Source organism: Microplitis mediator, chromosome 6 (assembly GCF_029852145.1).
Source record: "Microplitis mediator isolate UGA2020A chromosome 6, iyMicMedi2.1, whole genome shotgun sequence".
NCBI classification, from domain to species: Eukaryota; Metazoa; Arthropoda; class Insecta; order Hymenoptera; family Braconidae; genus Microplitis; species Microplitis mediator.
Window position 1 is genome coordinate 18,490,757 of NC_079974.1, and position 14,194 is coordinate 18,504,950.

General features: G+C 31.7%; 1 protein-coding gene across 1 annotated transcript in view; it reads right to left on the reverse strand.

Moving 5' to 3' along the window:
* Positions 1-14,194, reverse strand: part of LOC130670314 (uncharacterized) — a 57,507-nt gene that overhangs the window by 14,768 nt on the left and 28,545 nt on the right. Inside the window, exon 3 of the mRNA XM_057473667.1 lies at positions 1,322-1,471. Within this exon, the coding sequence (XP_057329650.1) occupies positions 1,322-1,471 (150 nt within the window). The remainder of the gene's footprint in view (positions 1-1,321; positions 1,472-14,194) is intronic.

Consider the following 14,194-nt stretch of genomic DNA (forward strand, 5'->3'; position numbering starts at 1 on the left):
AAGCGCTTCCCTGGCACTTTAACTTAATTTATGATTATGGTTTCATGTTTTTTTTATATTTTTTTATTTTTTATACTTAAACCTTTTTGCTTTATTTTAACCACTCTGCCAACGGATACGTAGAGTGAGAGCTTTCGTCTCGAGTACTACATGTGATAACTATCGTTACATTGTCTCTTGTGTCCTTGAGCACGAACCAAAAGTTGTTTGTTTTGAATTAAACCACGCAGAGACGCTTAAGTGGTAGAAAAATATTTATATTGTTTTGCACCTCGGAAATTAGACTAGTGAATGAATTATGTTCACGGAAAAAAATAAATAGTAAATGCAACATGATGCAGTCTTCGTAAATAAACATGATGAAATCATGTTGCATCCACATGATTTGTCATGTTTCGGCTACATGACAATCATGTTGCGGTAGCATGAGAAAAATCATGTGGCAGCAGCATGATTTTCATGTAGCCTTAATAGCATAAAATTAAGATGCAACAGCTAAATATTTATGCTTCAGAAAAATTATTTATTATCAAGCAACTAAATTTTTTCGGATTTATAATATTGCAGATGAAAATTAGAGTAAATTATCAAATAAATCATTTGTAAATGATATTTTTGCTTAAGGGGTGAGGGGTAGTCAGGATTTTCAAAAAATCGATTTTTTGCTTGATCTTTGCTTGATAATAAATAATTTTTCTGAAGCATAAATATTTAGTTGTTGCAGTTTAATTTTATGCTATTAAGGCTACATGAAAATCATGTTTCTGCCACATGATTTTTCTCATGTTACCGCAACATGATTATCATGTAGCCGAAATATGGCAAATCATGTGGGTGCAGCATGATTTCATCATGTTTATTTACCAAGACTGCATCATGTTGAATTTACTATTTATTTTTTTCCGTGTTATTTTGAAGTATCCAAAATTTTTTTTAACTTTTGAAAATAAATGAAAATGTATAAATTTATCATTTAAAAATATGGTTTCACTTTTTTCAAGATAACTTAAAATTTATAAAATTTATTCACTCGATTGAATTACGAGCTTAGCAAAGCAGAAGCAGAAGCTGCAAAAAATATTTTTCTATGCAGAAAAATCTTGACTTATCAAAATTAATGTCGCGTGTATAAGTCACGTGTCGCAGTAAATCAGAGATCGGAGAAAAACTTAAATAAATACACACACGAAAAAGTACCTTTCAGTATAATATTTTAAAAATAATTTATCAACGTGTTATTAAAGTAGCGACGATAAATATCCTATCAAGTTTTAATTAAAAAAGAATGCGGCTAAGTATTTTAATTATAAAGTTAACTTACCCAAAATACCAAGACGAAAATTAATAGTTACAAAGACGACGTTGCCATAAGCCGCTAGAACGGTACCGTCATAAGGATTGCCGCTATTCCACTCAAAGCTTTCGCCGTGGATAAAAACCATAACTGGATACCTTCTTGAATTAACTTGACCTAAAAAGAGTAAATTAACTTATATTGAAATATTTTACCCAAGCTTAAAATTCAACATCGTATAATACGCTTATACTTTATCCTCAGTACACTCTAAGCACACATACACGCGCATACATCTATACAGTTGTTTGATACCGGCATGTTCACTATCGAATTTTCCTTAAATTTTCAATAACAACCGCGCCACATAATATCGTAAATAACACAAGAGAACAAGCTCTGAAAGTGTACAAGTAAAAGTAAAAGAGGAGGCGCAGCGATTTAATTTCTTCGACAGCGAGTAGGTACCAAACTCGACGTTCAAAACTCGCTCTTCTTGGGTACGAGGCCTCTACTTTACTCTGTCTACTCCTCTGTACTCTACTCTACTTTACTTCTAAGCAAAACTTTCCAAATTAACTCGTTATTTTACCTTAAAGGAACTTTATCGCCCGATTTAATTAACCTCTAACAATTAATAAGACTATGGCGAGCTATAACAAGTATTAAGATTTTTTCTTACCAACATATCTATCGGTTGAGGTTCCGAGATTGGGTTCAGGTCGTAAATAAAGATGTGGAATATAAAAATTGACATTAGACCGATTTGTCTGAGTCGGAAAAATCTTATCTGGGAGACAAGAGCCGACGGATGAAAAATCCGAGCTGCAATATATTTTGGTAGGGATGAAAATTTTTTATTCGGAAGAAGAATAAATTTCCGTTCGAAGGAGGTGATAAAGAATACAAAGTACCGAACCAGGTAGATGTATAGGCTAGATTGTTAGATGGTATAGATTGACGTGTTTAGAAAGGAGAACAAATAGGTTTCCCGAGAAATCCAGTGTGCTGTTGCCGTATGATGAGTTGAAAGAGAAAAAAAGGACAAGGTCTGCCGGAAATTTACATGAAAATTGAAAGGTTCGCCCTCGGCTGCGATACATTGATGTATCGTCGTTATATTGTCAGCTGTTATACTGTTATCTTTACTTTTACTGCCGTACAAGAGACCGTAATGTCCTCGTAAATCACATATACACTCTCTTTTCCATTCTATCATATATACATTTATATAAAGAACTCGATAAATTTAAATGAAAATGATCCGTCAATTTAAATATTTATCCTTTTTTTACTAAATCGCCAAATTTTGTTATCCTTAGAAACAATTTTTTTTTTTATAAATCACATTTATTTTTTCTCAATTTTCATTCGATGGTTTCGATGTCGAAATTAACCTTGAACTTGAATATTGATGTAATATTTATATGAAAAAAAATTTGTATGAATAAAGTAAATAAAAAAAAGAATGAACGCATGAAAAGTAAGTAAATATAGCTGTCAAGTTTAAGAGAGAGTAAATCAGTAGACTTTGGCTCGGATTCAAGAATTCGTGTGGTTTAGAAGATGTTGTGGATCCCGGCATGAGAGAGATGAGGAGCTTGCAGGTCTCGATGTTGGATAGGTCACTTTCTTCTTTTTCGGGTCGGCAAGATGTAAATTGTTCGGGCATGCTAAATAAAGCTTTTGAACTGTAGACTAAAGCCACCTGGCATTATCAGCCGCAAGCTTTAGATTCTTGGAGTTCTCAAGCAGGCTAGCAGATGGCGTCCCAAGGAGCTTTGTCCGCTTGGAATAAACCGAAAAACGAATCAATAAATTATTTACCTTAAGAGTGAGAGTAAAAATGAAAATATATGATTTTAATATCAACAAGGAATAAATCCTCTATCAAGTTTAGTTTGGGAAGAAAAAAATATGACAGAAAAAGATTTCTATTGAATTATTTTAAAGTTTCGATAACAAGATTATGCCTGAAAGATACGTCATTGCTACTTGGAAATTGAGCTCACGATTCTTAGAAAACTTTATTTTTTGAGTTAAAACTTTAGTCCAACGATAATTAAACGTAAAAGTATTTTGTGTTGCGATTTTCACGTCACCCGAATAAACTAAATAATTAAAATTCCGAGAGCCGAAAACACGTTTCATTTATCACTAATTATCTTTTTAATCCGCTGATACTCTAGGTATTTTCGTGTGCTTCAATGAATTGCGAATGAAAATACGATTATATCTTAGTGGGGCTACCACTGGCTGGGACAGAACCTAAGAACTGTCGTTCTAACCAGCGGGTTCACTTGAATGACAAAAGTTAGCCGGAAACTTTTGTGTAAGCACTCGAAATGTCAGAAAACTATGTTTGTTATATTAGCGAACAAATGAATAGAGACATTGGGTGAAACCTTGGGTTAAGGCATACTCGAGTAAAAGAATAGAGAACAAGTTAATAAAATTGAATGAACGAAACTAAAACAAAAACATAAAACATAGAGATTAAAACTTTGACCTTTTTTATTCTACAAATGGGGGAACGCAATTTCCCAGAAAACATCCCGATAAGAAATTACGTTTACGCAGGAGACGCAGTATCTGATTTCGGGGTTAGAACATATTTTTTCAAATACATAATTCGTATGAATAATCAGGAAATCTTAAATTTTATAGCAGTTATTATAAAACGATTGGACAGAAAGAGGGTCGACAAAGTTTTTTAGTCTGTTTTTTGATAAACTGATAAACAAAATATATATTTATGTATTTAAGTCGTCGTAAAAAAATTATATTACGAAGTTAGAAACTTCTACACGAATAATTGACAATTAATTTTTAACTTCCCGCTACGAAAATTGCAAATTATCAAAAACTGGGAAATTATTAGTTTTGGTCCGACTTTCGAAAATCGAGTTTTCATCAGATGTCGAAGTTTTGAGATCCTAGGAAGCTATTCTGACTATTCCCGGATGGACGTCCGTGTTTATGTATGTGTGTGTGAGTGTAAACTTTTTTTGTCAGACGATATCTTTGGAACGAATCAACCGATTTGAACGTACTTGGTGGCAAATCGAAAGGCATCACCAAACCTTAGAATTGATTAGATTTTGGGGTAGATCGGTCATGTAGTATACGAGTTATACGAAGAATAAAAATTAAAAATTTTTTTTGTTTTTGGTTTTTTGCGTATAACTTATAAATCACTTGCCCGATTCACCTCAAAATGTATTCAGTTTTAAGTCTTGTTGAGCCCTTTCGATTGACACCAAGAACGTTCAAATCGGTTCATTCCATCCAAAGATATCGTCGGACAAAAATTATAATTTTTTAGTGAAGGTGTGTTTTACCGGACTAACAAATTTTTAAGCTCGCGGAGCTCAAAAATTAACAAGTAATGTTGCCAAATAATGTTGCCGAGCTCTCTGAGCTCGAAAACAGTGGGAAGTTTTGGGGCTGGCCTGCAGGATCAGGCGGTTTTCAGATTTTCTTCTTATGTCGAATGACTTTCTTTGAATCAATAATTAGATAGATGAAAATAAACTTATCAAATATGAAATTTGCATAAAATACACAAAAAGTTACTGAAAAACATCTTTAGGTATAATATTTTTAAAATTCCATGTAAAATATTCAGGGCATGTTAGAAAAATTTCAGAAAAAAATTACAAAAAATTTAAATATTCGCTAAATTTTAATTTCTCTATAGATTAACTTTTGTAATCATAAATGCGTTCATTATAAATTCAGCAAAGGTAAAATTGAATAAAACGTAACAACGTTTTCCATAAATTAATAACTATCGAAAACTCTAAGCTACTTACTAGAAATTCGTTAATTATATTCCGAAATAATTCAAAGGCTGACAACTTTTAATCCATACCAACTTTACACCAGAACGCGAGTTGCTTCGAAACTGGACTAGGAATTAGTAACCACTTGCAGTATTTGTTGTTCTAGATCGTTAATGCTCTGATAATTTGAATTCCAATTCGAGTATGAATTTTTGTTAATGGTACCGACGAATGCAACTGAAGTTTCTGAATGTGGAATTTTTTTGATACGCAGAAAAGAGTAAACTACAAATTACAGTTTCACGCTGCAATATATCGATTTGAACTGAATACCGCGAAAATTGGATTATTTTCGGGGTTGACGGTTTCAAATAAAATATTTTCTAGTCGATCAAACTAAAATTACATTTTATATTATAAAATTCATTGTAGTAGATACGAATTATTTTCTTGTCGACAAAGGGTTGATCTGTATCTTGATCAATCTGAGACGCATGAATTTATTAATCTCTTGGAAATTTGAATATTTCAAGCGGGAAAAGTTTTCATGTTTAATTTGTGTTTATTTTCGTTTAAAATTTTGTGAGCGTATGTTTGTAGCATACGTAATTCGAGTATATTTAAATTTATATTTAGGGTAGTTCGGTCAAAAATGTAAATTTAAAAAAAAACAATTCATTTATGATAATTAGAATGAAATTTTATAATTATTTTTAACTTGAATTCACTCTACATGGTCGGTTTCATAAATTATTCAAAAAAAATTAATTCATCGTCGAGCAGTGGACGGTTCCATAGGTGAAATAAAAAATAAATTATGCACTTTAAATTTTTTGTTATCAAATATTACCTCTACTTTTTTTCATTTATATACAATTTCAATTAATAATACTAAATCCTCCAAAAATTATGTCCGTTTTGGGCCTATCAATAGAATATCTAACTCGGTCAATGCTATCTGCTCGGATGTGAACTTTTTTGGTTGTCCCTACCCATCCTTCAGGATGTCTGTCAAAAAGCTGGTACTGGAACACAACAACTAACCACAAATCCCTCCACGTGCAATCTTTTTATCTTTTTGTCTTTATTATCTTAGTGTAGCCATATTACAATCCATCGCTTGAAGCGTTATTTCGCCTGTTATTCCCTTTTCATATTATATGTAAATTGTTATTGGATATTGGCGATTGGCGTTAAATAAATAAATATATAATAATTTATGCTGCATTTATTTGAAAAGAGTAAAAAAAAATACTACTGATGTAGTATCGTATTATTGATGGTGATATAAGTATTAGATACTGGTTAGTAAAAGGTATCACAGGACAGGGAGTAAATTATAATGTGTGTTGCATTTATTGAAAAGCAAAGTAAAAAATACAACCCAGAGACTACCAACGTCGGTCAGCTCTCGTCGAAGACTACTCACTAAAACGCTCTTACAACTTACATCTAAAATCCTCATACCTGGGTTTATTACCCCGCTCGTACGTACTTACAATATTTTTTTCTCTCATCCTAAGTAACTACAGTGAACTATAACTTTACAACCTACGACTACGTCACTCGAATCTGGCGACAATCTGTCCGGCACATTTTGACAATATTCCTTATCCTAATCCTTGAATTTATGGCACTTAAAAATAAAGTAAAATAAAATAAAATAAAATACTGCACACTGAAACTAATTCTGAGAGACATTTTTTTTTCGATCTCACACTGATTCATAATTAAAATTGACAGCCAAAAAAATTGTTTTCAAAATTAAAAAAAAATTATTAACATAAATAATTTACTAACGTATAAAATAAGTAAATTAAAAATAGTCAGAGATAGAAATTTTTCCAACCACCAAAAATTTATGGAACAGAGGTAAATAAAAAAAATGTTTATTATTAAATCGGGAGACAGATTTTTTTAGCAAGGTACTTTAAATGCATTACACACGTCTAAAGCCAGCTGGGCAAAGAGCCGACTCGTAGATGAGCTTTCCATTTTGCTTTTCATTCTTGGTTACCTTGCCCACTTGTGAGTTTTCTCGACATATTTATGCAGCCCGCGATAACCGGACTGTCCCTTTTTAAAACGTGGCTTAAAAGCTCAAGAGGTGAGAGCAAAATACACACACACGCGTACGCATGCATGCATGTACACACAATCCCACATATGTATTATAGTTACCTAGCCTGAGAATATATCCGGTTGCTATACAATTTCACCTCGCAATAAGCGTACTCGTGCCCAGACTATTCGTTAATTTTTTTTCCATTTGTTTATTCATTTATTTTCATTTTTTTTAGTCCGTTTCTTTTCTCTTTATCCTCTCTATTATATGCGTTCTTTAACCCGACGGTTTTTGTATAATTTACGCCGCATTCAGATAACTATGAGTATGTTTTAATGTAAATATTTTTAAATTACAAAAATATTTATCAGTAATTAGAATTCCCATTATATTTACAATTATTTCATTAAATTTACTCTACACGGAAAGAAAATTATGGGAATTTTTGCCATGCATTATGGGAGTATTTCCCATAATGGTACTCTCTAAACATGAATTAGTGAAAGTAAATAAATATTCACTAATTCCAAGTGCAAACCGAACCACTTATTTCAAAAAGTGGTTCGGTTGGCACTCAGAATTAGTGAATGTTCACTTATTTCACTTATTCATGTTTAGAGAGTATAGAAATTGTACCCATACTATTATGGGAATGATTCCCGCAATATTATACCCGGAAAAAAATGAACTATATAAATTGAAAATGACAAGTAATATAATGATAAAGTAATCAGTAAATACCATCATTCTAAATAGTAATTTTTTCATTTATGATTAAAACGTGAATAATTACAGGATAGGTATAAAAATTTCTTGTCTATGTAAGAAAAATTACTATTTGAACTTTAAAAATCGTAACAGATACTTAGAAAATAGACGACACGTATTACAAAATTTACTATTTGAATGTTAAAATTCCCCATATTGACAACCGGGTTCCGGGTTATAATTTCAAATAGTAATTTTCAAAGTTTATTTTTTTCCGTGTAGGAACAATTCCTATAAATTATAGGAACCGCCCTATAATCATAGGGACCATTCCTATAATCTTATGGGTAGCATTCGCATAATTATAGAAAATGTTCTTATAATTATGGGAAACATTCCTATAATTAAAGAAACTGTTCCCATAATTTATGGTCATAGTTCCGATGTTGGTATAGGAAAACTTTTGATAGAATTATGGGAACCATTTCCACAATTTTCTTTCCGTGTATGTGTTTTCTCTAAGATTTCTCTTGGATATTCAGAGAAATTTTCTGGAATAATGCTAGCACATCAAAGTGAAGAAAAATAATTTTTTCTTCAAGTACCGAGCCCTTGGTCTAGATTTTCTATGGGTTTCTTTAGGAACTGTTCCCATAATTTATGGTCATAGTTGCTATGTTGTTATAGGAAAAATTTTGATAGAATTATGGGAACCGTTCCCATAATTTTCATTCCGTGTAGAGTATTTTATAGAGTAGCCGGAATTAATTTAAAAAGTTTCATTATTTTTTATGTTAAAATTTTTTTTAAAAAACTTTAAGAGCCCATTTTGCCCCCTCTTGTAACGTAAATAAACCGAACGTAATTGAAACAAAATTTGAGGAGTTAAAATCAGCAAAAAATTATAAATAAAAATAATTATCAAAATATCTCGCTGTGACTCAGTCTCCTTTAACCATTTAATTAATTAACTTTAAAATCAATAGCCGGTAAAACAATTGTTTTTATTAATACGTAACTCGCATGGCCTATCAAATTAAATAGATCTTTTGACTGACGTGTGTTAACAAACGACAGTATGAATAATGAATAATTAAAGTAAATCGATAATTGGCAGCAATGGCAGTTATGCAATTGCAATTGTGACTGAAACTTCAATTATGTACATAATTTAATTGACAGATAAAAAATAAAAATAAATAAAAGGTTAATATAAATAGTTTTTATTCTTTTGTGCCGAAAAAAACGTTACATGCACAGTTAAATTGCTATTGAAAAGCTTAACATACATTTACAGAATTGAATTGACCGTTAATTCTTTTTACATTATCAGTACACGAATAAATTTAAAAGACTTTTTGACCCAAATTTATTTGGTAACGAGGAACAAATGAGTTTTATTATTTCCGCATAAGGCAAATAATTAAAATTTATTTTTTAAAAAATAATAAATAAATTAATGATACTCGTGTTCATTTTTTTAATGATCTGTATATATTTATACGCGGATTACTTGCCCATATGAGAATAATATTCATGGGTTTATTTATATCGGAATATCATTATTCAGCTCAAAGCGGCAAAGGTTTCAGATATGTACCAGGTAATGTGTATTGATGTGCGTGTGTGTTTGTGGTGGGTATGTAGAGGGTGTATAAACCGTAAGAGAGCGTGGAAAGAGAGTCGGTGGAGGTGGGGTAGTAAAGAGCTCGTAGAAAATGGGTGAATGAAAAAGCGAGTTGGTGCAAAGAAGGTGCGCATATTTCGCGTGCCCGATTCAGCTCGGCCGAGTGGAAAACTACTGACGTCATGAAAAATGACGCCATCAGTGTAAAACGGCTTACTCTCAAGTGGTTGACTTGCGACCTAAGGAAATTACGTTTGCGCTGAGACATTGAAAGCCGTATATTCATGAGATACATAAAAGCTCTCACTTTAGCGAGGAAAAATTACTCAAAAATAAAAACAAAAATAATTAAACTTAATTCAAAATCAATGAAACCAAAAAGAAAATGGAGTTAAATTTATAAAACTTTTTTTTTATGCTAAAGTATATTTTCAATCAACTTTTAAATTGATTTTGTAGAGCCTTTTTTTATTATTATTCCAATACGGAAGATTCATTCCCGAATGCATCGGCCTAAGTGGAAGTTGATTAAACCCAGCAATCGGTTTGTTGAGTATATATATGTATATATATAATAATAAAAAAGGGTCGTATAAAGTAACTCTTGAAGAAAATAAATAAATAAAAATGAAAAAAAAGAGAGAGACGAGCGAAGGAATTTAATATATTTATTTTTATTTTTTCAAGGCCTTTTTACGATCGAGAACAGCCGTCTTAGCCCAATTCTGTAGATAGCAATGTCGGGTCGCTACTCTAGTCTGCCCTATACTATTCTACTCCACTCTTCTCTAGTCTACTGTATACGTCCTTTCTATATCTCGGGTTCTCTGTACACGGCACAGCCCGATGGACTTTAGTACACCAATCTGCTGAGTGGTGGCACATGCAACATTCATCCCTGGGCTCACGTAGGTCAGCAAAGTTTCATCCACATTCACTACCACTACTACTACTACTACTACTACTGCTATAGATATATACAATATAATACCAGCACTGGAACTAGTGCTAGAGAGTCGAGAGTTGTAGAATAGCAGAACACATTCAACAACGCTCAATGACGAACAAAATCCAAAAAAGATATCAAGACAAGCGTGACCCAGTCATAAGCCTGACCCAGCTGTAAGCCTGACCCACCGAATAAACTCACCATTGTTCCAACATCCTGGTTATCATATTCGAGAGACCTTTCTGTCTCTCAATAAAAAAAAAAATATAAGTATTTTCTAAAATACTAGAGGAATGAAAAATGTCAATCGCTTCTGAGAATAGCGCTCAGCTATTTACTTCAAAGAAGTCGGTTTCAATTACTAGCCAACTTCTTTGCGAGCTTTTCCGACAGCGAATTCCACCGAATTTCACATCTGCACTAGCAAAATTGAAATGCGTTCGCAAGTTTTCTCTTGCTTTTCAATAAAACTTGTTAATTATTTTTCATCAATCTTCCAAGTGGACAATTTAAAAAAATTCCTTTGAGTTAAAAATACTCATGAAAGCTCGCTTTTAGTTTTGACAGTTGTAACGTATTTACACTTGTAATTGCTTAGTAATTACTTTTAAATTGGCGCTCTTAAACAATTAAATTTGAACAACGCGTCAATCAGAAAACAACCGGATTATATTACTGTGAAGGTTCAACATTTTATTTTTTTTTCTCGTCTAGTGTAACAGCGTAATTGCGAACAGCATTGGCAATGGGCAGTAGGGAGTAGGTAACAGCTTGCATACAACAGAATGACGACGCGGCAGACGTTGACTCTCTCAGTTGAATACGAAAAGGGAGTAAGGGAGAGCCATCAAGAGACTCGGCACATACATACACGTCCTCACACATATAGATACAATATATATGGGATAGAATTGCTGCATATATAGAACTGGACAACAGCTAAATACAGTGGCCATTGACCAAGGGTTTGTGTGACCGCTTCGAAACACGTAGATGAAATTTCCCTCGGTTTTTCTCACCATTGGATTCTCTAGCATACATACATATATGTATATATATATATTTCCTACAACTGGCTAAATGACTCGCTTCAACGCTTGTTAGTACCAAGTTACATAGAGGGCGCACTCGTGAGCTGTTCGTGAAATTGAATTTCACGTACCCCTGCGACACAGTTATTTTTAATTATTTTTATTTTATATTTTTTTTTTTGCTCCATTTTCTATCATTCACGTATTTTCTATACTCTCGTTCAGCCAAACAAGTATCTACTCCTGGTACATGTACACGCACACTAAAACATATGCATATGTACAGAGAAGTGACAACCAACGACAACGATGCACTAGAAAACAGTGCCGGTGAGAAAATTTCCACCAATCGTTTCTCGCTACGGACCATAGAACTTCTGGTACACTCACTATTTTACCTCGATTTTACTTGACACACATACGTATAGATCTTGTTTTATTTTATTTATCACTTACTCAATATTGAGTTAGCGGCATTATTTACTTTTCGTCGGGCGCCATCGGCGATACTACTCCAAAGAGAATATAGAAAATACCTATATACTTATTTGCATTATACTTTTTTATATCTATGTAAATAAAAAAATGTATGTCTGCAATAGAATACATTATTCATACAAATTTACACGATCTTCTGCACGACTCGAAATAAATATATATGTATCTACTGAAGGGCCGAGCGAAATGGGTTTCTTAAAAATTTTTCTTTCTCAAAATAATTTAAAAACGGTAATTTATTATTTTTGCAATCGTATCTAAGCCCGGGTCTTATTTTCACAAAATTTTCATTCCATGCTTCGCTCTTAGAATGGGCGGAAAATCATATTTTTTACTTAAATTTTCATATAAATCAAGATTGTTGTTAAATTAATCGTTTATTTGAGAAACCATAAGTCAAGAAAACAAAATTTTTCAGGAAACACAAAAAACATTTTTCTGGAAAAACTTGCCATTAAAATAATAAATAAATAATTGAAGATAATAATGTTAGCGTCTCTGAAGAAGATTCTAATAAGAAAAATTTAATTTTTGAACAGAAACTACTTAAAAAAATTATTCAAAGTTGATTGACTTATGGAGTTTCTCAACCAAACGGAAAAAAAGTTATAAAATCATTGTTTTGTGTATTTTTTCCACTCAAATCGTTTATTAGACTGATGAAATGAAGTATAAAATATGTATTTGAATTCTGAAACTCAGAAATTACAAAAAATTATAATAAATTTAAACATTTTAATGAGTCATATACCAGTCAATAATAAAACAACATTTGAAATTAATTTCCAAAAAAAGCGCGGATTTTAAATTAAAAAAAAAAAATTATTTCCGTTAAACTAAAACTGCACATGTTTATATGAGAAACCCCATAAATCAATGACTTATGGGGTTTTTTGATTAAATGAAATTGCTGTCACCCCGTTAATAGTTTTTTAAACGCTGATTTGATGCATATTTTTATTGATTTCTATGGGGACATCCAAAGAATCCAAAAATGCAAAAAACCTAATTTCGAAAAAAACATGACTTATAGAATATCTCAAATAAACGATTCAAATATGGTTACAAAAAAAAAATTTACTCCATTTCTTGAAGGCTACCCCATTTCGCCCGGAAATTATAATCAAAAGATGAAAAATTTACCGTATTCAGGGTGGAAAGAATGCATTTTCCAACAAAGTCCCCATTTTCATTTCTTCGATGTCTTTAGGAAAATTTTTAAAGTCGGCTAGTCAAATTACTCAACATTTTAACGTATTTTTATATGAAAAGCAATGTATATTTTTAAAATTAGAACTACCCCAGAAAAAAAAATTCAAGACCTACTAAGACTTTAATCCCACATTCTGTTTATATTTATTTTTCCGTTATTTGAATCAATGTATATCTGAATGTATGTTTTTAGACCGAAGCTTAAAAGTACAAACTATCAAACTGCAAACTCAAAATTTTGAAATATTAATTTCGGAATCTACTGACAAAAAAAAATGAAAATTTTAAATCTAAAGTAAATAATTACATTGTTTTTTCCGGGTTTGCATTATCAAATAAATTATCCTTCATACATACAAATATATTTCGGTACCGAAATAATTTAAAAAGAAACGTTAAATAATTAAGGATTTTTAAAATTTTTTTATAATACTGGTGCACTGTTCAAAGCATAAATTACCCGAAAAGTAAATCAAATTAATGGATAAATAAAACACACAGGACAGAAATAAAATCTCATTAGTCGTCCATCCTTTGCTGATAAAAATAAAAAGTTTAAATTCTTAATTATGTTGAAAGTTCCTTTGAATATTAAAGTAAATAAATTATGAACATGTTGATAATTGGTAATTTTGTGTGCACTAGTTTAATTATATGAAAATAATATTCTTGAAAAATGTATGATGTAATTTCAAACAATAATAGGTTTAAATAATAAAACGGAAATAAAAACGAACAAGGTATGATTAAATTTTTCACGTTGATTTTATTTTTTACAAGAAAGCTGTTATGTTGTAGTGCCCCGTGGGTAAAAGTGTGCAAAAAAAGCAAAGAGAATAAGTTGAATCCTTGCGAGATGGATGCAGAAAGAGCTGGAGCTGCATTGCCTCGAGGGATCCCAGCAGAACTTTCGTCCGCTATAAAATATGAAAACGCGATTACTCGTCTGCTCAGTGTGTGGGTAAGAGTATATGTGTGTGTAAAGAGAAAGAGAATAAACTCGTGCACTACACGCGTTAGAGCTG